The sequence below is a fragment of the Chlamydotis macqueenii genome, chromosome 16 (assembly GCF_036417535.1).
Source record: "Chlamydotis macqueenii isolate bChlMac1 chromosome 16, bChlMac1.mat, whole genome shotgun sequence".
Taxonomy (NCBI): Eukaryota; Metazoa; Chordata; class Aves; order Otidiformes; family Otididae; genus Chlamydotis; species Chlamydotis macqueenii.
Window position 1 is genome coordinate 995317 of NC_141571.1, and position 21678 is coordinate 1016994.

Here is a 21678-nt window from a genome sequence, read left to right on the forward strand (position 1 = left end):
GGGATGAGCCGATTCCCCCTCCTCCCTGCTCTGCTGCTGCGGTGAACCAGTTCGGAATGTTCATAGATCTCGCTGGGACGCGTGTCAGCTGGGCTCGCTCTGTACTCACCAAATTCCCCGTTACAGAATCTACCAGGAGATTACTCTAAGGTCACAGCTATAATGCCACACTGGTCTTGGTGCCTTTTCTTGCCACAGGCAAACGAAGGGCATTCCCTGAGGCAGGGAGCCCTGGCACTGCCCGCCAGCCTGGCAGCCTGCGCAGCAGCTTAGCGCAATGGGATTAGAGATTAGCTCCCGCGAGCCCTAGCAGTGACAGCGAGCTATAACTGAGCCTCACCACTATTTCACCTTTCGCAGCCTATCCCGCCAGACTCAAAACAAAAATCCTGCCCTCGGCAGCTGGCTCATTCGCTTCCGTCACTCTGTATGCACTACAGGTAGGTATCCTTCTCACCACAAGAAGCACAGGTTTTGTCAACTCATTTGAAAATAATGAAACAAGCCCGATTGGGACTGAACCCAACGAAATCATTGGCCTTGTGCTCCCCGTGCATGTGCTTTTGGTGTACTTAGCACAAATTCAGTGAAGCTTTCCCATATGAAGAAACCTCCTCTTTGCTGAAGACAAGTCCACCAATCGACCAGCTCAAACGAGCTCAGAAGCAATGTCCATTCTGCCCCCTGCCAGCTAAACGTTCACCTGCCTGCTCGAGTACAATGGGTTAGCAGGGAGGAAGATCCTACAGCCTCCCTGAAAGCAATCCATTTAAGCTCTCAGTAGTTTTGAAAGGTCAGAAGCTGCACCATCCCCTGAAAGGCTTCTGTGCTGCATCACAGTATTGTTTCTTAGCCCATCTGCTAGAGGAAGTTGCCTTATCCTTTCCAGAGAAAAAGTGTTCCTTGTCCCATCCTCCCCTCCACGTTCTACCCGTACTCTGTGGGCTATCCGTGATTTAACTGCAGAAAGCTGATCCAACGCTCAATTACAACCCTTTCAGTCCGGCGTCCAGAGGCTGACAACACCTACCTTCTTCAGAGAGATTGTTCTCTTTGGTCTCCTGGTCCATCTGGCGGCACCAGCCTTCTAACCGCTCCGTTTCTGCCTGCAGCAGCTTCAGAAACCAGTACCCATCCCGCCGGCAGGCTCCTGGCTGCGTGGGTTCTGACGGCGAGGTGGAGGACGTCTCGAGCCAGGGGTCAGGAGGAGGGAGAGAGGAAGGCTCCAGGGCTGGGTCATTGCTGTCTCCATAGGAGAGGTTTCTCTTAATCTGTGAGGGCTTCGCTGGTTGCCTGGTAGTGGCATCAACACCAACAGAGTTGTTGTGCTGGGGGCACTCAGCGAGGCTTCTCTCAGATGATTTACAGCTAGAGTTATTAGGTTCCTGTGTGTCAGAGTCTGTGTCCTGTTTGGAGGACATGCTGCGAGAGTGGCTGTTTCTAGAGAGATCAAAAGCAAATACTGAACAGCAGAACTCAGCCTGGCTGGCCTCACGCACTGCCAGTGAAACGCGTTTGTTTATGCCTGCAGCTGAGCCTCACCCTGCCCGCCCTGCCCCTCCTCACACACACACACACCACACGTTCAGACACACAAAATTACAAGGTTGCCTGCTTACTGCAATAGGTCGCTCAGCTGAGAGGACTGACGCACATCTGTAATTACGTCTTGTACTTTTTTTTTTAATTTCAAACTCCCATTGATTTGGTTGTTTACAGAACAAGTGCTTTTTGCAGCGGGTGTGTGCTGTGGAGGAAGGGCTCTCCATGGGCCTCCATTCAACACCACTGACATTGGAACGGAGAAGGGGAGGTGGTCTAAGCAAAAGCGGGGGAAGCGCAATTTAAAAGAAAGGAAACTACAAAAGCTTGCGTCTTTCACTTACCGCCACTCGTCCTCTACCTGTACCCCGATGGACTGGAATTTGGTGACTGGTGGAGGAGGCTCCTCTTTTGCCACTGGCTGAAGGCAGTCAACCTTATTAAACAAAAAAAATACAGACAAAAACAGACACAAGAACTTGCTGCTGGAATTCACGTTAATAGAGCAGGAGTGCTGCACACACACACACAGCACGCTGACAGCACATGCCAGCTGGAGGGTGGTCTTAGGAGAGGGGCAAGGCTATCGCTGACCCTGCCTCCACCTGAGCATCAGGAGCGTATCCTGCCACGCTGCTGCCAGGCACCTGCTCTAAGAGCGCTCGGCTCCGCTATCCACCGCCGTTCGCGTGGCTGTGGCGCGCTGGGGAAGGGCTGCGTGTCCCCGAGGGAGCAGCTGCACGTGTGGCACCGGACACAGGCAAAGGCCAAGAGATTCACGAGAGGGCAGCGATCTGACTAAGCCTGACAGCAGAGCCCAGCTTTCTCTCTCCCGGGGACTGACACCTTCCATAGCTCTGGGTAAGAGGGTTAGAAGGTTTTAGGAAGGAAATCCAGGTGGCGGGGCAGGTGGCTTGGGAACCGGCTCAGAAAAGGAAGAGGAGAGGAAGGCAGTCAGCCTCTCCAACGTGAGTTCTCTTGCCTCGCTGCCCTGTCAGCCAGCCCTGCAGAAAAGCCCTCACTATCACACGCACCTAACTGGCCAGCTAGCCTTCCTGTAAAGCTGACAGAGAACTCACTCAGCGCATGCACGTGGTGGCTCAAAGCCCAGACCCTGCATTTGGACCTGCCCAAGCGCTCAAGTTCCTCTCTGTGGGTAACAGCCCGCAGCACCGAACCAGCACTCTGGGGCAGAACAAGTGCTGGCAGCAGCCAGCCAGCCGTAACTGGGAAATTTGTCCACAGAAGAGTGTACAAGTGCAGACAGCAAGTTCTGCTGAGTAAAGCAGGGGTTTATGCCACTCACTGGGCTCTCATTTGCCTACATAATCAACAGCTCATCTCCATCGATTTCAGTTACATGCCTCCAGCAAGAGAAGCAGCAACCTGCTGGGAATGGTGGCCAGCACGGAATGCCTCCCTCCTGCCTACAGCCCTGGGACCATTTGGCACTGCAGCAGCCCGTACTAATTGATGTCAAGTAGAAGAGCCCACCTCTCAGAAAAAAATTGTCCTTCGAACTGTGACGGAGAAGGAGCAGACGGATGTTAAGCAACACACAGTACAGAGCGCAGGCTCAGCACAGGCACACCCGCAGCAAAAGCCTCTCCAGAGGGACCCCCCCCCCAGTTAACGGGGTCCCACTGCTTTACGAAACGTACTAAAGGAACTGAGTCCTTTCTGGTCTGCTATGGAACGCTGCTGCTGTACCTCACCCCGGGAACACGGGAAGTTAGTGACAAGGCAGCTAGCTTCCCTGGCTGTGCTAAGGGAGTTCAGATGCACGCCGCGTCACACAGAACGCTCACGCTAAATGGGTGGGTTAAGGACATTCCCTCGCGACAAAGGAGAGCAAACTATTCCGTACTTGTATTCCTATAGATGACAGCTTTCTTTTGGGGATATTCTCCACTTTCGGCTCTTCGCTAGTCAGAGTCCCTTTGTCACTTTTCAAAGTTGCATTTTTCTGGGGTATCTCTGGAGTCTCTCTGGCTGGAGTCACGACGCTTCCCCTCGTCACACTGGGCGTCCGGGTGCTGTCCAAGCTGTCCGAAGAATTGCTGAGTCCCGACTGGCTGGTCACCTCGCTCTTGTGGTCCTGGCTGTCCAGGTAGGTGTCCTGCGCCGACTCAGTGCTGCTCTGCACAGTGACAGAGATGAACGGCTTTGATGTGGTCCGAGGTGGGACAGGAGGTGGAGTCTTTTTATACGCCACTAGGCATGATGAACCTGCAGTGACGGAGGTGCAAAGAACGGAGTGCAAAAGACAGATTGGGGAGAGAGAGATACAGTAGAAGAGAAAGAAAAAGCAGGTCAGTCACAACATCCAAGAGGAGCCTCCAGGTAGAAGCTGGAGGCAGAAATGCAGAAATAGCCTACAGCCAGCAGCTCACACTGGGTAACCCCAACCAAAGCGTAAGGGGAAGTGGAAGGCAGAGCCAGAGCTAGCTTGCAAAAGAAATCAAAAGGAACACCATGATGTGTGAAAGGCTGGAAATGGAGAACAGGTATAGAAAAGCCTCCCAAGAATGCTACAGGGTTTGGCAGGTGTAAGCCTCCACAATGGGGAATTTTCTTTGGCTAAACCCTATGTTTTAGTGTCCTAGTACAGCCACGTGTCTCAGCTCTGTGTCCGTCAGTTGACAAGGTTCAGTGTCTGGACCAGGGTGCTGTTTTTTCCTATAAAAACGGAAAGAAGCCACAAAGTTTGTTAGAGGCTGGTGGTAGGAACGAACATTTGTGAAGTACCTTAAAAACCTAGCTGCTGCGCATTAGAGGAGAATACATCATCTGGGTGCAACAGCCCAAGAGTGGTGAGGCTGCTGCTGCTGCTGCTCCATGTCCCCAGATCCAGCCAGCAGCCAGGCTGAAGATGTGTTCCCAGCAGGCACACAGAGCACACGCCCACTACATGTATGTAGAGACACGTGGCTGGCCACACAGGTCACAGGAGAGCACCCACACGAACACAGCCAGCAGCAATGGCCCCATCCCGCTCCTGTCTCTGCTTGGCAGGATAGAAGTCCACGAGGGAAAACACACATACGAGGTGGATCCCGCAGCAGCTGTGCCCCGGCACTTGGTCCGCCTGGTTCCTGGACACAGAAACCCCCGAGGCCGAAGTCCTACCCCACCTCCTATCCGGACAGGACAGACTGTATTGGGCAGGGCATGGCCAGACAGGTGCACGGACCAGCCAGCTGCCTACGCACAACTGACCCCTTTTATCCCCTGACTCCTTATTTCCCCACTCTTGTTCCTCTCCCAGTCACCAAAACTCCTTTCTTGTCCCACCTTTGGTTTTCCTGCTCAATATCCCATTAAGTCCAGTGCAATCCCCAGTTGTTTTTCCCCTGCACCCCGTAACGAGTCCCAGCCGTTGGCAGCAAGGCCAGAAGGTGGTCTGGAAGGTGCCCGCCACGGTCACGGCGATGGGCGTCACGCCTGGACACCGGGGCTGAGGCTGTGCTGGGACATCCCCGGGAGGGGTCTGGACGGGGCGCTCAGTGCTCAGGGGTCCTTGGTTAGGGGCCCACCTGCCACTGGGTGTCCCTGCTTATCCCCGCTCTGGGCCTGCGCGGATGGGCCTGTGTCGGAGCAGGGAGCAGCCCAGCAGGGTATGATTTGGACTCCCCCTCCCGCTCTCATGTCTGAGCCCCCTCACGGGTGCGCAGAGGAGCTTTGTAACACTGCCCCGTTCGGAGGCACAGCTAGAGAGGCTCACACCACTCTCTCTCCGTGCACAGCGCTGCCCGGCCGCGCATTTCACCTCCTGGAGAGCCACGCTCCAGTGCTGCTGCCACGCTCCTCCGAGGGGCTCCTAGGTCTGGGGCTGCAGCATGCTGAGCCCCACAGTCCCACCACCCCGGGCAGGAGCTGCAGGAGCAGGGTAACCCTGTGCTGCCCGGGCAGCGCCCTGGGTCCCGGTGCTGTGCTCTGGTCCCGCGGGCTGGGGGAAGCTTTGCTGCTGCAGGCTGTGAGCAGTTCAGCTCCGTCACCACCCCAGATGACGCAGGGCCAGGTCAGCCTACCCAAATCACACTTCACGTATTAAAAGGAAACGGGTCCCTGCTCCCGGACACGGTGAGTTAGCGCGTTACTGAGGCGTGTTTACAGGGCAGCCCCCTCCCCACATCATCAGTAACAAACCGTGCGTCCCTGTGTAATCTCTGCAGCACAGTGGCGCGGGAAGCTCGGCAGTGGCAGGGCTGTCGCTATGCTTGGTTCCCTGCTCCAGCCCATTGCCCTTGGTCTGCAGAAAAGGGGTTCTGCCCGTCAAACCGAAACCCCATGCGCCACCCTGTTCCACGCACACCTGTCCCCGGTGCTTGACATGCCTATGTTGACAAACACCAGCACATACACCTCTGGGTCACCCAACCAACACCGCAGATGGGCTATACAGACCCAAACCCAGTTTCTAAGTGCTTTCCTAGTAGAGCTCTGATGGCTGCAGGGGCTGTCGTTCCCTTGGGTTCCCTGCTCCAACCCATATTCCCTGATCTCAGTAAAGTTTTGCACCTCAGATTGCAAGCTCCTGCCTCCCACTCCACTGCCCAGTCCCATAAGCCTCCCCAAAACCTGCCGACACAGTGACAGATACAGATACAGACCATTTTCATCACACAGAGACAGATGTTAACTGTACCATTTCCAGCCCCAAAGTAGCCACCAGCATATTAACAAATTTAGTGCCAGGGTAGAGACCGCTCCTCTCAGGAATCTTTTGCCTGGGGCCCACGAGGGCAGGCAGAGGCACCCGCTGCTCCCAGTGCTACCTTCCACCCCAAACCGCACTGCCTGGGGGCCCCGGGAGCTCACACCGGGCACCTGACAGACCGTTTGATCTTCCGGGGCAATCGGACACAACCACTTCTGGCTCAGGCCACCACAGGGTGCCTTCTGTTCCCTGCGTAATTTTAGCCCAATTAACTGAGAAGTACCAAATGAGCCTGATTTGAATCGATTGCAGGCGTGGGAAGCGGTGTTTCAGGTGACACGAGCCTTCCGGCAGCTCCTTCTCCTCCCCAGCAGGCCCCTGTGCCTGCAGCGGAGGCTGACCACGCTGCGAGTTCCAGTTGCCTCACAGCCTGCAGCGGGGCCAAAACTGGTCCTGAGTGTCCTGGGGAGCCCAGCCATACCCCCTGTAGCGGGGCAATCGCCCAGCTACACCCTATGCCTTACTGACAGAACTTACACGTGCCTGTATTTGCACATCCCAGTGTCTGCCGTACCAACAGTTGAAGTGCCACTTCAGAGAAGGAGCTAACGGAGGGGATCCAGAGGAGGAGCAGATCCACGTTTCCTAAAGCATTTCTATGTCCCAAGATGCCAAGGAGCATGGTCACGGTGCTCCTGCAACAGCAGAACCAAGGATCCTACACGAGGGCTGCCAACCAAGCTGCCGTTCAGCGTGAACCCGGACAGGAGCTCAGGAAGGCACAAAGCTTGTACCAGTGCTCCCCAGGGCACCAAGCCCAGCATAAATTTAGCAGTGTCCTGAAGGCCGCAAGAGCGGGACCTATCCTGACAGCACACTCCAGCCCTTACACCACCTCCTGCCACATGGCCCACGTGGCTGCAGGAGGGACTTTCAGTAGGGAGCCACAGAGCTGAAAGGTAACCGAGACAGGCTACTGAGCCTGGGGACTGGGTTCTTTCTCAGCTTGATCAGCCCCTGGCGCTGGCACACACCACGTAAAGCACTCAGGGCAGCCTAAGCCACAGCTGCTGCATCTCCAGCCAGGACAGGAATTTATTACGTACTTAAAAATCACCTACAATAATTTCCTAAAAGGTCAGATGCAAGTGCTTCAACTTGTCAAATTTACACAGCTACACACCTCCTTTAGCCAGGACTCATTCGGTCATGGAAACAGCGTGCAGCTCCCCTGCAAGCTCATTGCTAACGGGTGACTGCAAGGGCCCTGGCGTTCACTTCCCACCCTGCAATTCCACCTCAGCACCCTTCCCATGCAGGGCAGCAGCAGGACCTGCTGCAGATGCTCGAGCAGCACCGGCTCAGAAGCGCTCAGCACCTCCGGGAGGTGCAGCTTGCCAGTGGGACGCCCCTCTCAGAGGTACCAGGTGAGACGGCACCACTCGTGCAAGCGCAGCCTGAACCGCACCACCCAGCCTGACCTTTGCCCACGGGTGTTGCTGTACAGGATCTGGTTCATCGTGGAAACGCACACTCTGCCAGCATGGCAGGAGGCACGGAGGTGCTAGAACAGCAGTCGCTGCCCCATCGCTCCCTCCTTTCCCGTGTTCTCTGCTGGACATCCCCAGAAGCTTCCTTAGCTGTACTGCAGGTCTGATCAGGTTAAAGCCTGCCTTGTCACAGACCTGCTCTGCCCTTACAGCAGAAATCTTGACTGCACCTACCTGACAGAGCACAGCGTGCTACACAGGTGAAGCGCTCCTCATGCGAGCGCAGTGATGAGAGCCTTGCCCCATCGCAGAACGCTCCCCGGCTGAACAGCTGAGCGGCCTTCTTGGGCGCTACGGAAGTAGTCATCTGCCACCAACACCTGCTCGTGCAGGACACCGCCTCTGAAGATGGAGGGAGAGTTCAACCCTAGACACGCACTAGAGACAAGAGCAGCCAATGTCTTCGGCTGCTCAGGCCCTCGGCGCTGCCCTCCAGAGCGAAGTCGCGCAGGCAGACGCTGCTGGAGGCGCAGGCGGCCAGAGCCCTGCCAGCCGCAGAGGAGGAAGCCACTGAGCACCCCGTGGATGAGGAGTCCCCCGCAGTCACTCTGCCAGGGCTGGCTGACCAGGGAGCACCATCTTAAACAGCTACAGCAACTCCCAGGCCACGTCTTTGCCCAGTCTGGCACAGCCCACCCCACCAGCGCAGCGCAGAAGCAGCCTGGGCAGAGCAGTCTCAGGATTGCTCGCAGGACGAGCTGTGGCTTCACCACCAAAACACGGGATGCTCATGCTGCCTTGGGCTGCCGGCGGTGCAGAGAGCCTGTCCGTCTGGCCCTCCAACTAAACACCACATCTGCCCACGCCACGCGGCCCCTGCTCCTCCCCAGGGAGAGCCCCCAGCCCCAGCTGCCCGGGGTCCCCTGCCACCTGACAGGGAGCCTCCGTGACGCCGTCCCGCTCGGAGCTGAACCACGGGAGGGGTGTGGTGGTTGGCTGGCATGTTTACCAGCAGCACAGCTCAAATTTCCCAGCTGCTGTTTACACCCACAGGGCTGTAATGTAATTGGGGAAAGTCAATCAGTTGCCATCTGATATCGAACACCACAGCCAGGCACAACAACAGGAGGGCAGCACACCAGACAGAAAAGCAGTAGTTTCCTGGGGAAGATCAGTGGTGTTCAGGGTCAGTAAGCTAGATTCAAACTCATCCTTCCACCTGCCAAGAGCCAGTATGAACACTGTTTGTGCTGCTCTGTATCCCTGGGGAAATTGCCGTGTTCCCCTGTCTCCTTCCTGGGGATCCCTTCATGCCACCTGCCTCAGCTGAAGAGCCTCACAGATGTTGCTGGAAGGGAATCACATGGTACCAACAACAAAAAAATGCCCCTGTTAATGTACACGTAGTCAAAGCATCAACTATGTGAGCTATAAAAACAAGAAAACAAGCTTTAAGAAACACCGCAGTTGAAAGAAACACAAAAAGATCAGGAGCCCCGAAGAACTGGAGATGCTTTGATTAGTGCCACTGCAAATGAACCCCACTGAAGCCCTCTGCAACCAGAAACCAGGGACTTCTGCCTGTGCAGCAAACCCAGCAGCCACACCTCACCTAAAATGGGTTTCAAAAGCAAAAGTTGGAGCAAGCCCATCTAGAAGTTTGCCCTTCTCCCTCAACACAGCTCTGAACTAAGTAACAGTGTTTCCTGCATCTGCAGGAAGAGACAAGGTACTGAGGGAGCCAAGAGCACCCCGGTATTTCTCTAGGAGACATATTTTATTGGACCAACTGAGCAGGCAGCATGCCCTCATGGCTCAGAGGTCAGTCCCACCAGTTTGGAGTGTTCCAGTTGCTGACTTAGCCCCTCCGAAGGGCTACAGCTCAACAAGGTGTGAATCTGCTGGTGAGCTGCTGCAGGTCGTAGCCCATTTCATTTTAAAATCAGCTTGTGCTACGATGTGGACCTGCAAAATCCACGTGGGCACTGGAGCACACACCTTATTCCGCAGCACCATCAGCTAAGTTTCTGTGTGAACATCAGCCACACTCCAAAAAGGTGCAGAAGAACAAGAAGACATGGCAGTTTTGCTGAAGCTTTGCAGCACTTAGACTCCTCCTGCTCCCTGGAGCTTCTAAGGCTTATTTAAGGAAGCTGTTAGAATTCACAACTGTGCTGTGGATGATTGATTTTTGGGAGGAGGGATATCTGTTTATAGTCTTCCTTGTATAATTATTTTTAGAAAGCAGCATGTTTCCAAATTAGCATCTTCCACATGACATTACCTGCTGCTCGCAGGGGCTTGGGCAGCACGTGCTGCGGCAGCCGCGGGCAGAAGAGCCGCATCTCCAGAGTCCGAGCCTGTGGAGCCCTGCTGACCCCAGACCAGCTGGGCAGGCTGATCCTTCCAGAGAACCAGGCGCCTGCTGCTTGAAAGACTAAACGTAGAGTCACAAGAGAATATGAAATGCAGCGCTGCTGTAAGAGGTTCAGATGCTACCAGGCCGTGCTCCCCCGCTCAGTACCCGGCAGCCCCGCCAGGATCACGGCCAAGGTGTTTGGTTCAAGATTGAAATATCGTAACTGCCCTCAGGTACGCACCTAGTATGAAGTGCCCGGTTATTCTGTTGCTACTGCTGACTCAATACAGCCCGGTGATATTTCTAATCATTCTGGTGGCTTCAAGGAGCTGTTCAAGTCATCGTCGTTTTGATTGAATTACCTCAAAGGCTCCGAGCCAGTCAGCTGTGGCGGCAGGTGAGGCTGTCCTCAACCGCACGAGCAGGGCTCAGGCTGCTACCACTTTCCTGCTCCACGCATCCCCCTTGCTCCACGGGAAGACGTGGAGAAATGACCTCATTTCCTCGTGCATAAAACAGCACGCTCTGAAATAATCTCTCCCACTAAAAGCCAAGCTCATTTGTCTTTTAAACGAAGCAACCCACTAATCTTGCAGCAAATGAGAACTGCCATCAGCTGCGCTATCCCCTCAGAGACTTCGGGCTTGTGTTTGCCACAGGGTCTCCCAGATGGAAGGAGCTGCACACAGAAGCAGTTTTCGATAGCAACAGGAACTGGAACAGCCGCATTCCAAGCGGCCTGACCTCGGATTTTCATCAGCTCGAAGAACACTTCAAGGTTGAAACTCTAATGAACTCCAGGATGTTTTATTTGTAGAGTCCAAGTGAAAGCGATCCGCAGTCACAACTGCTGCTGAAGACACCACAGGTTGTTATTGATTTATGGCTCAAGCAATCACTTCAGACCTTATTCTTCTGCTAGCCTCTAGCACGGCCGCAGCACGCAGGCCTCAGATCTGCATCTGGCCTGACTGAGTATTCTGCAGACTGGAGGTCAAGATTCCTGCATCGTTTAGAGGCACAGATGACAAACCTACCCAAATTTTATTCATCACCAGGAAAATCTTTCCATCTAGACAAGGCAGGGAAGCTATGCAAGGATGCTCTCATTCTGAAAGAATGACTGTCTTCAGCGTGCTGCAGAAATTGTAAGAGTCTTGCACTGGTTAAACAAAACCACACTGCTGGAAAGCACAGTTAAGTGACTGCCTTAGTTCAAAGAGATTATTTATTGAAACGCTATAAATACCTGCTTTGTCAGTGTTCTCCCTTTGTAAACCATAGTAGTACTGATCTTTGAGAAAAGTCTCACCCTGGTACTACCCAGAGGAAAACAGGCACCCGCAGGGAAATGCATTGCTGGCCGCGGCCAGGCTGGGAGGCAGGGACGGGCCCCGGACTCCACCACGCTGCAGCCTGCAGCTCGCCTGCCTTACAGTCCAACCCGCGTGCCGCCATGGAGGCTGAGCGCGCTTAGAGACCCGCAGAACGACCAGCCCAGCAAAGCCCTTCCAAAGCTCTCGGATAATCGAGAGGAACCCTGTTAGCACTTCACCAGCTCCCAGAGCCCTCCGCTTTGCTTACCGTGCCTGCTGTTTGCTTATCGTCACCCAGCCGATGCACAGGCCAGGCTGTGCTCGTAAATCAGAGGTCAGAGCCTGCTCCAGGTGCTCCTCCCAAGCAGCAGCACCAGGGAAAAGCCCTACCACCTCCAGCCTGGCTCCTGCTCCCGACATCGGAGTCACCTCAAGTACTTCTGAAGGAGGCCGGTGGAGAATTCAGCCTTGCATTCCCCTTGTTACTGCCCTGCCCGTGCTCAGCTTTTGGCCCCAGTACAGCTCGGTGGTGGAGCAGCAAGCCCTGCCTGCTTGGGCACGGCCGGAGTGACACTGGGGACCACTGCCTGCGGGCTGTTGCTTCTCCCACTGCCCAGCCCGCTGAAGACAGACGCGTGTTTCCAGGACAGACAACAAGGCCTGGGGCTCTCTGCCCCCATCCCACTCCACAGCAGTGGGGCACCCCCCCACACCAGCCCCCCAGCCTCCCAGCCAGCAGCAAGAGCACTGCAGCCACATCAGGGAGCATGCCTGAGGAAAGGTGGGCCTGCAGCAGAGCCCAAGGAGAGATGAGGGGCTGCAGGCTCATCTCTCCCACTGAGTAGCTTGGGGTCGTACCCTGAAACCCCAGCAAGCTGCAGCTGTTCCTACCAGCAGCTACGGAAGATGACCAGACCTCACTTGGAACTGTACTCAAGTCAGTTCTCCTGACCCAAACAGCTATGGGACATGGCTATTTCCACCTGAAGTGCCCAGCATCACACCCGTGAGATAAGCACGCAGCAGGGAGATGCCCTTACACACAAGTACCGTTCTTCCCACACAGGCACACCGGCTTCCTCTGGGAGCACCCACCATCCAACCCACACACATGCTCGACCCGTACTCCAGCTCCCGGTTTGCAGACTGCGTTTCAGCTATCTGGCATTTCACTGCAGAGAGAGGAAAAGAAATAACTTTAAGGAAGACCTGCTTCACTAAAGCCCCACCACAATCCAGCCAGAGAAGCTAACACAGTTGCCACCTCCTCACCGCTGAGCAAGGGCTTCAGCATTCTATCTGTGCAAACACGTCGTCGCTTCCCAGCTGGGAAACCTCTTGCAAGCGCTGGTCAGGCAAGCACAGAGCTGTTAAAGGCTTGTCACCAGTTGCTCCCGTTCCGGTTCAGTACCCACCTTGGTCACAGCACCCTTGCAGGTCTCAGCTACACTGGCAGGACAGTATTTATCACCCATGGATTCATCTGCTACCTGTTACTAAAACAAGGGATTGCCCTGCCCTTGCCTGACAACTGCCAAGTACGGTGAGCTCCTGCATATCACTGACACAAAAGAGCTGGACATACCTGCAGGAAAAAGCCCTCAAACCCAAGGGAGCTTCTCAAACATTACCGTCAAAGAGCCCCCCCAGTGCAACTACAGAAGCAAAGCACTCCCCTTGAATATCAGCTGTGTGTTTTCAGACCAACAGTACAGCCTTCCTCCAGAAATACCCCACAAAATACCCCGTACCACCACCTGTGTTCCCTGGTCACCCACAACGGACGCCTTTAAGACGAATGGTGACATCAGGTAACAGCATGGAATGACTACTGGGTGGCCTGGGGACCGCACAGCACAGGCAAGGGTGGCAGCACTCCCTGGTTGGGGCTGCACAGAACGTAGCGGCCGCTCCTGATGAGAGCCCAAAACCCTGTGCTGTGGGGGAGCAGAAACCTTTAACCAGCGGAGGAAAGGCGATGGGGGTTGCGATCTCTTTACACAAGGGACTTCAGATTTTTTTAATGTACAGAGGTTTGAGCTTCTTGGAGATGCTCTGATTTGGAACTGTCAGCAATGTTTGAGCAGAGCAATGATAATGAGCACTTACACACTGAAAACTATTACACTGGGCAGGCGAGGCAGCTTGCTTTTTTTTTGTTTTTAAAAAAAGCCACTTGTAGAAGGGCACAAATGTAAAAGAGGCACAAGGCAGCAGATGACACCACCCAGGAATGCCGGGGTTTCAAATACTGTCTCTTGCACCGCGGGCCTTCCGACTGATTTGGCCATCCCCCTTTCAGCAGGCTGCTGCAGCAGAGCGCTTACTGCACGGCAACATGTGCTGCCGAACGCCAGCCACAGCCGCTCCAAACCCGTCTGCAGCAACTCTACCAGGCTTCTACCTGTGTTAGAAGAAACATTGCCGTTTCCCCCCACCCTCCCCGAAGTCATTTCCAGCCCGGATTGTAAAGCAAGCTGGAGCAGCAACAGGTAACTCCACTTCGCTCCGTGGACACACATCCAGCAAGCTGTCCGTCTGTCCTGCGGGACTCGGGCGGGTCTCCAGTCTGGCTAGCACGCAGCATTCCCTTCCTCTCCCTGCCCAAACGTTAATTCATTAACAAGAGCCAAGATCCCCCAAACCAACCGCCCTGCCTCAAGAAGTCACTGGGAGGAGAAAAGCCAGGGTCCCAGGAGCAGTGGAACCACAGCTCTGACACAGTGGGGGTGCCGGGTCCCCACGGACATGGCTCCTCGCCTCTCACCCGCTGGCCCGTTACTGCCCATTCAGTGGTGTCTCCTGCTTTCAGCTGGGATGGAGCCGATTTTCTTCCCAGTAGCTGCTGTGTTTGGATTTAGTATGGGATTTGGTATCTGAAAAATGTTGCTAATACACTGGTGTTACGAGTTGTTGCCAAGAGATGAAGGACTTTCTCAGCTTCCCAGGTTTCATTACTTTGTGGATGCAAAACCCTGGGGGGGTACAGCCAGTACAGCTGACCCAAGCTGGCCAAAGAGAGCGTTCCATGGCATAGAAGTCATGCTCAGTGTATAAGGGGGGGCTGGCTGGTGGGCAACGCGCTCTCTTTCTCTCTCAGGATTGCTCCGAGATAGCTCTCAGTTCTGGTCTGTGACTGCTGCGCGGGACAGGCTGTACCAGTCACCAGGTCATCAGGTGGGGGGAAATTGTGCATTGTCAGTTTTGTATGTTCCATTGTTGTTATTATTATAATAATTGTATATAGTATTATCTCTTCCTTTGCTATCCTAGTAAACTGGTTTTATCTCAACCCATGAGTTCTCCTGTCTTTCCAATTCTCTCTCCCATCATCCCAGTGAGGAGGAGGGTGAGTGAGCGGCTGCATAGCACTTCGTTGCTGACTGGGGTTAAACCACAACATGGTGGCACATACATTTTTCCACTAAGGGCATGAAGTGAAGGGAATGATCCAGTGTGCCTTTGCTCAGTACTGCGTCAGGTTATGCTTAATCCCTCGACACCCTCCCTAATGAGGGCTAACACTTAATGAGCTTTATACACCAATAGATGTGAAGCAGCACAGCTAAATGGAACCCAGATCCACAGAGCCCCGGGACCTCTGCTCATCATCCACGCTCCTGCAGTCTCCACCAAGACCACGCTCGGAGGCCATGGCCCTGGCCATCACAGCAGCAGAGCCCCCAGCTGCCCCAGCGCAGCAGCACACGGACTACCAGCACCTGCCCTGCCACCCTGTCTTACACGGGTTGGGCAGCAATGGAGACACCAACCAATTCCTCCTGCTGCTGGATCTCGCCTCGGCCCCAGCAGCCCCTGCTGACACGGCTATACCAGCACAGCCAGGGCTGCAGAGTTGCCAGGTCTGCTTCCCTGAGCCTACACAGGCCTGCCTGGAGACAGCTGCCTCCTCACGACCAGGCACAAGCACTCCCAGCTGGAGTCACAGCCACGCAGCACCCCTGCGTCACAGAACAGCGATCAGAGAAGTGCCAGCATAATCCGAGCCCACGGCAGGTTTTACAAGCAGGAAGGCTCTCAGTGACAGGAGCCCAGCTTGGCTTCAGAGCCGCACTGCGACACGCCATTTCTTCCTGTTCGTCTTTGCCAGGGGGTGCAGAAAGAGCAGGGGAGCAGACCCCAGAGTGGGCATCAGCAGTGCCAGGAGCCCCCATACTGTGCAGGCCTTGCATCACCCAGCGGCCTGTTTCCTACACGGCTGCACAGCGAGCTCCCCCTGCGCCCCCTCAGAACCCTTCCCATTCACACAGCATCTCTGGCGCGGGCCCAGGCGTGAGTCATGGTGGGCATGGGGAGGAGGCGAGTCCCTGGCTGTGGCAGAGCGAGGATCCCTGGGAGCGGGTGGCTGCAAGCCTTTCTGTGCACGCAGCAACAGTTGTGGGGAACCGATGCTGCTGCTTGTCCCTGGAGAAGGCAGGGAAGCCCTGGTGACACCCTGCCTATGGTTCTGGCCCACACAGCAGCTGGCCCTCTCCAGAGGGTCGTCAGGAAGGGGCTGAGCTCTGACCCATCCGTGCCACAGAGGCAGAGGATTTCTAGACAGCAGACACTCCATCAGACCCCGCCATCAGGAAGGCCACATGGACTTCCCTGCAGCCAGGGCCAGACCTCACATCTGGTAAGAGAAAGCGGGACTCAGCCTGGAGCACCCGCCACCTCGCAGAGCCCACCCAGGCTACATCCTCTCCCTCCAGCGCAGCCGGGGCGGCAGAGCTGCTCTGCAGCTCAGCACATCACTGCTTGCAGGGCTCCAGGAGACGAGGACCACTTTGGCAGCATACGGACCACAGCTTAACGACCACGTATCAGGCAAAAGCTCCTCAAACAACGAATAAGCTGCCCTGAAAGATGCTGCCACAATAGGAGAGCAACAACCCTTTCTGTGATGCACCGAAGCATCACCCGCTGCATCTCTTGGACCCAGAGAGCCGTGCCTGCAGCGGTCTCACCCAGGAGTGGCAGACAGAGCCCCCCCGGCAGCCGCCCCAGCACAGGGACTGAGTTGGACTGTGAGCACGCACTGGCTGGCAGTGCAGCACAAGCACGCGGCGCTCAGGGCCAGGAAATCAGAGACAAGACTGACCCGCTAAGAGAACGGGAGAGAGAAAAAGCAACTGAAGGTATCTAGAGATGTGCATTCCAAGGAGTATTCTTCAGGAACAGCGCTTACTGCAGGCCCCACTCCTCCTTGCTCTTAAATACAGCAGCAGCCTGGAAATAACAATCCCTTCGCTGAGGGGCTGGGGCAGCTGTTACTGCGGCTGCACACTGAAGCTTTTCGTCCAGGCCGGTTTTGGCTCCGCAGCCCCGAGCGTCTGTATCAGAAAGGCCTTGTGAGGAGACAGAACCACGCAGGACATCCAAGGCCACGGATAACATGCAGAGAGGCAGCGAAGGGAGCTGGTCTGAACTGGCTGCTACAGGATCACTGTCGCACAGCAGTGACCAGTCTCCACACTCCTCTCCCTGTTCAGTGCCGCTCTTTCTGCACGTTTTGCTTAGGATTGTGGCAGCGCACACATGAGTTTAGGGCTTTAATGTGAACCAGACATGAATCAGCCAGTGCCACTAGGTCACAGGCTGCTCGCCTTTCCCTACCAGGGGACGTTACACCGCCGGGGCTCTGCAAAGGGGTGAGGTGCACAGACCAGGGTTCGGCATTTGGAGGAGACACTAACACAGGAACGGCAGAATCTGCCGTTTATGCACTGCTATAGCCACTTCTGAGTGCACGGAGGGTACCAGCGTTAATCTTCAATGTGGTTAGGAAAGCCCGTTTAATTAGGCAGGCTTATTAGTTTCTCTCCAAGCCAGCAGTTTTTGGAATATCCTGCAGAAGTAAGTTCCCCCAGCTCACTATGTGCTGCAGGAAATATCCTTTGCATTCACCATCACTTCATGCAATGCCATGTCCTTCGGAGGACGGCACGTGCAGAGGCTGCTAACTTGCGTCTCTGCTGCCGCAGCAGCCCAGGGAACCTTAACGCCTCCTCAGAGCTGCACCCGCTCAAAACCATATGGCTAGAAATCACGCAGCTCCTCAGAAAACCAGGTCTGTTCCTGCCTGTGTTAAAGCTCAGCCCCTCAAATGTCCTGTTTTAGGACCCGCTGACCACTAAAGCACAAGACCAAGTCATTCCCAAGCATTTCCTCACGTGTCAAAGGAGACACATTGCAAGCTTCCAATTGACAGGCTCAAGCTGCATCTGGAGCACAAAATAAGTAAAACAACCCAACTGCTGCCCTCTCAAAGGGGAATTTGCCCATCCAGCACGGTACACACAGCTCAGTTATTCCGCAGTACATCCCCGCATACCTCCTCATCAGCTCCGCGACCACCCTCTAAGCCCACCACTAACCCATCTCACTTTTTGTCCAGGACCTTTTTGCAGCTGCAGGAATATGACCACCTCCCGTACAGCGGAATCACACCTGAAGCAGGAAGGTTTTGCAGAAGGTGCACAGCTACCGAGGCCGCACTGGTCTGGCCCCACCAGCAGACAGCCGAGGAAGCAGTGTAGATGGGTTTCTGTTGTTTTAAGTGCGCCATTTAAACGCTGTTCACAGAAGAGGTGGCCAAGAGGGTGCTGAGAACGCTGACGGCAGCCAGCAGCTTGTCAACACAGACGGTGATAACGGAACAGGGCTGCGCTGGTGTCGGCAATAGCTGAGGTCCCCTAGTATAAACGAGGCTCCTAGGGGATTGCTTCATCCCCAAGAACAGAAGCAGCCAGCAATTCTCTAGGCTACCTAGAAGATCTAAAAATTGCCACCATTGCTGCCGAAAAACCTCAAGGTAAGAGGAGAATTAATTTCTCCATCGCTTTATTCAGCATCAAGATTTTCATCACAGTTTTCAGTTACTGTATCCTGATTTTTACCCGATTCAGAGAGGCAATTGCTGGTGTCTGCTGTTGTCAGTCGCACGCAGGACGAGGTTCCAGCTGTTTTAGGCAAGGGCAAGCATTCGGCAATGCCACCAGGAGCAGCAGAGGTGACTTTGCCAGAACATTATGAAAAGCCCTCCCCACACCCAGATGACTAGAGATTCTTTGTAAACTAAAAACAAACCACACCCTGCACCCACAGGGCCAGAGAAAGCACATGTGTCAGCAGATGAGGAGACAACAATGCAACACAGCCTCTGCGCAAGGGAGATGGGAAAGCATCAGGCTGAACAGACGTCTGCGCTTACCCAGCCTACAGGAAAATCTAACCCTTAGTCAAGAATGTCTTTCTGCTTGGGCATTTGCTGTCAGGCAGCCAGCACCCAAGATTTACATCTTCAAAGCTACAATCATCAAGAGGTTTCAGTAGTTGGATTCAGTTGCAGCTATTTCCTCCCTTAAGTACGTACAAACCAAGATGTGGCAACATTATGCTAATACTGAAAAATCAAAGTCAAAATTGCTGGGAAACTTCTGCTCGCCAAGGCACAGGACAAGCTTTGCATGCTAGAGAAAGCTATTCCATATTCTAATTCACAATTTACCATGGCATTAGCTAGAAGATTAAAAATATCACATGAGCACCCAGAGGAAAGGCCGTGGCAGGCTGCTCCCTCTCTTCGTTAGCATTAGATCTGACAGTGGTGAGCTGCTGCACCAACCGGAGCAGGCAACGCCGCAAACCCCGTCTGATCTGAAGAGGCAAGGTAAGTCCTTCGAGCCGGAACAGGCAATTAAGCAAATATCCCAACCTTCTAATCCTTCTGGGCAGGGTACTAGAAAGCTTTCCAAAGCACAGCTGTTCCCACTGCTTGGATTTCCAAATGCTCCCACATGAGCAAACCTGCGCCGACAGCAGAGCTGAGCTGGCTTTCTTCTTTCTCGCGAGCTCGGCACGGAGAGGTACGCAGACACAGCAGCACACGTCCCAGAGACACTGCTCACACCGCCCTCCCAGGGCCCAGAGTCCCCAGCTTTGATTTCTTAAGAATTTCAAATATCACAAGCACTTCCAGAACAATGGTCCCTTCTCCCATCCTCCCGAGGGAGGGGACATCCAGAGTAAAGCCAGCACTTTCTGGAATACTTCATTTTGGGAATCGAGCGGGCCATTTGACAAAGGAGCCTCTGTGCAGGCTCCAGCTCTGAAATGAAAGAGCACAACAAATCACACGCGTGAACTCAGAGTCTTCTCCAAGCACATCTGAGGATCTAGCATCTGTGACCTAAATAGCTTCAAGCCATCAGACAGCTTTCATCTTTACAGCTCAGTTTGCTTTTACCAGACACTCCAAAACACCAAGGTCTTGGTTCACAGTCCTGAAGAGTCCCCGTAATCCTCCAGACTGAGAGCCCAGACCACTGCTTTTCAGCCACGGATACGTAGCAGAAGGTCCAGGTTCACGTGTGCAGGACCTGTTCGCCCACACTCACGTTCAGCTGGCCCTCCAGCTCGCAGAGCCTGCCACAGAGGTACTTTGAAGACCTAAGACTATTAACGGGAAAAGGGACACGAGGGAGACGCTAGTGAAGATCCCTCCCACATCAACTTAACAGATTCAGTTTCTAGGCAACAAAACTAGAGGTACTGTCTTAGTTACACTGTTCTCATGCCGTTTATGTCTGCGATGGCACTCTCAGGACCTGCTCCTGCCTGTCCTGCTGTCTTGAATTCAGTATTTGACAGGATGACTTTCAAGGAGGGTTAACATTAAAATCCAGTCTCCAGCAAAAGTATTAAATGTATTAAATGTAAAAAAAGTATTAATGAGCATCCTCTGCTGCTTTCAGGAACCTGCTCAACTGCAGAACAGACAACTTTATTTTCCTGCCTTGAAAGCTATGAGCCAGAAGACTTCTTGGCTTCATTTCCCACCTTGCTTATATTTATTCCTGTTTCCAAATCAGTGATCTCTTCTCCCTCCACTCCTTTCAACTCAGCAGTTGTATAGCTCCAGCTACAAAACAAATGCCATCCAAATCAAACTCAGAAATGCTACGTTTGTTCTGCAGGACGTTCCAGGAAGCCTCCTCCCAGGACTCCACCTGTAAACACTGAACACCAACACGCAGGTGAGGCAGAGCTTTCAGCACTAGCACTTTTGCTTTCCTGGCCTGTTGCATGACACTAAAGGGAAGAGGATAGTCTGACAGCGTGGGAAGGAGGTAACCACCACTGGTTTCCAGTGGCTTGAGGAAGAGGAGGACAATGATCTTGAATCAGACTGTTTGAAGTTATTCCAGCAAGAGACAGTTTACCAGAGGTGTTTTCAGAAGAAGTCACTCCTTACCGAATCAGAGCTATCTGATGTTCCTGAAAAAGTGTGCCCACTTGATCTCCCAGAGCTGGATGAGGCTCCAGGAGAGGCTGCTGCAGGCACAGCACCTTTAGGCACAGACACAGCTAGTCTTTAGTCCACAGAGTTGTAAACATGAGTCACGAGCAGGCTTTCCGTGGTGGCTTGTTTAGCAGCGGAGAATGGCCTTGAAAAGCCTTTCCTGTTCCTCTTCAGCTTCCCCTCCTAGCACGTACAGCAGTTTGACAGGGCTGTCCCAGGCATCCGCGCTCACAGCAGGCAGTACAAAGATCAGCGCGGTTTTTTGATTGCAAAGACCCTGCTCCAAACAAGCATGGAAGCCTTTCGCCAGTAAGAGAGTAAACCTAAACAGTAACTGAGGTGATGCCACGGAAGAATGCAGGACCTGCCAGAGTCTGAGTTTGACAGAAACCATCAGTTGAGTACCAGAAGTAATGTAACAGCTACAGCGGGAACAGCCCCGCTTCTTGTGTCAGGAGCTTACCAGGTCTAAAGCTCTGGAAAGGAAATTACGGGGCTTGTTGCTAGAGGTCTTCAGAGTCGCAGTCCTACCCAACAGCTGCGCTACCAGTCCTTCGCAGGACAGGATCCGGGGTTTCAGGAGGCAGGTGCTGGAGCTGTTGCTAACCACGTCCCTGCCCACCTCCTCCCTTTCCGCCCCCCCTGCCCAAAGCCCGAGCGTTCGGGCAGCTGTTACAGCATGGAGCTATAGACAACTCTCCAGCATTCAGGCCAAGAAGCTCTTCCTGCAAGGGCAGGATGAAGCAAACAAGCTAAACAAACTGCTTCTTGCAGAGACCTCCTCGCACAACCAGGGATGAAACTGTTTTGGAGAGAACCCATTCAGACTTTCCAGATAGCTCCTGGCAATAAGGAGCCGACCCCACAGCATGGTTCAGAGGCGGCCTGACCTCGCTCCCACGCACATACCAAGGGGAGCATGCTTCCACCAGCTCTGAGTGACAAATCCCACCTCTGTGCTTCTCTATGCTTCTCTGAAAATCCCAGCCAAGCCAGACACTTTG

General features: G+C 54.2%; 2 protein-coding genes across 10 annotated transcripts in view; one reads left to right on the forward strand and one right to left on the reverse strand.

Moving 5' to 3' along the window:
- The window catches only part of RBL1 (RB transcriptional corepressor like 1), a 278968-nt gene extending 264585 nt beyond the window's left edge, over positions 1 to 14383 (forward strand). Inside the window, exon 21 of the mRNA XM_086760935.1 lies at positions 14207 to 14383. Within this exon, the coding sequence (XP_086617061.1) occupies positions 14207 to 14209 (3 nt within the window). The 3' untranslated portion in view covers positions 14210 to 14383. The remainder of the gene's footprint in view (positions 1 to 14206) is intronic.
- Positions 1 to 21678, reverse strand: part of DLGAP4 (DLG associated protein 4) — a 163514-nt gene that overhangs the window by 5175 nt on the left and 136661 nt on the right. For all 9 annotated transcript variants that reach the window (XM_086760945.1, XM_086760944.1, XM_086760941.1 and 6 more), the window contains 3 exons: positions 3410 to 3771; positions 1887 to 1978; positions 1031 to 1440 (listed from right to left, as the gene is read on the reverse strand). In XM_086760945.1, coding sequence (XP_086617071.1) covers positions 1031 to 1440; positions 1887 to 1978; positions 3410 to 3771 — 864 coding nt within the window. The remainder of the gene's footprint in view (positions 1 to 1030; positions 1441 to 1886; positions 1979 to 3409; positions 3772 to 21678) is intronic.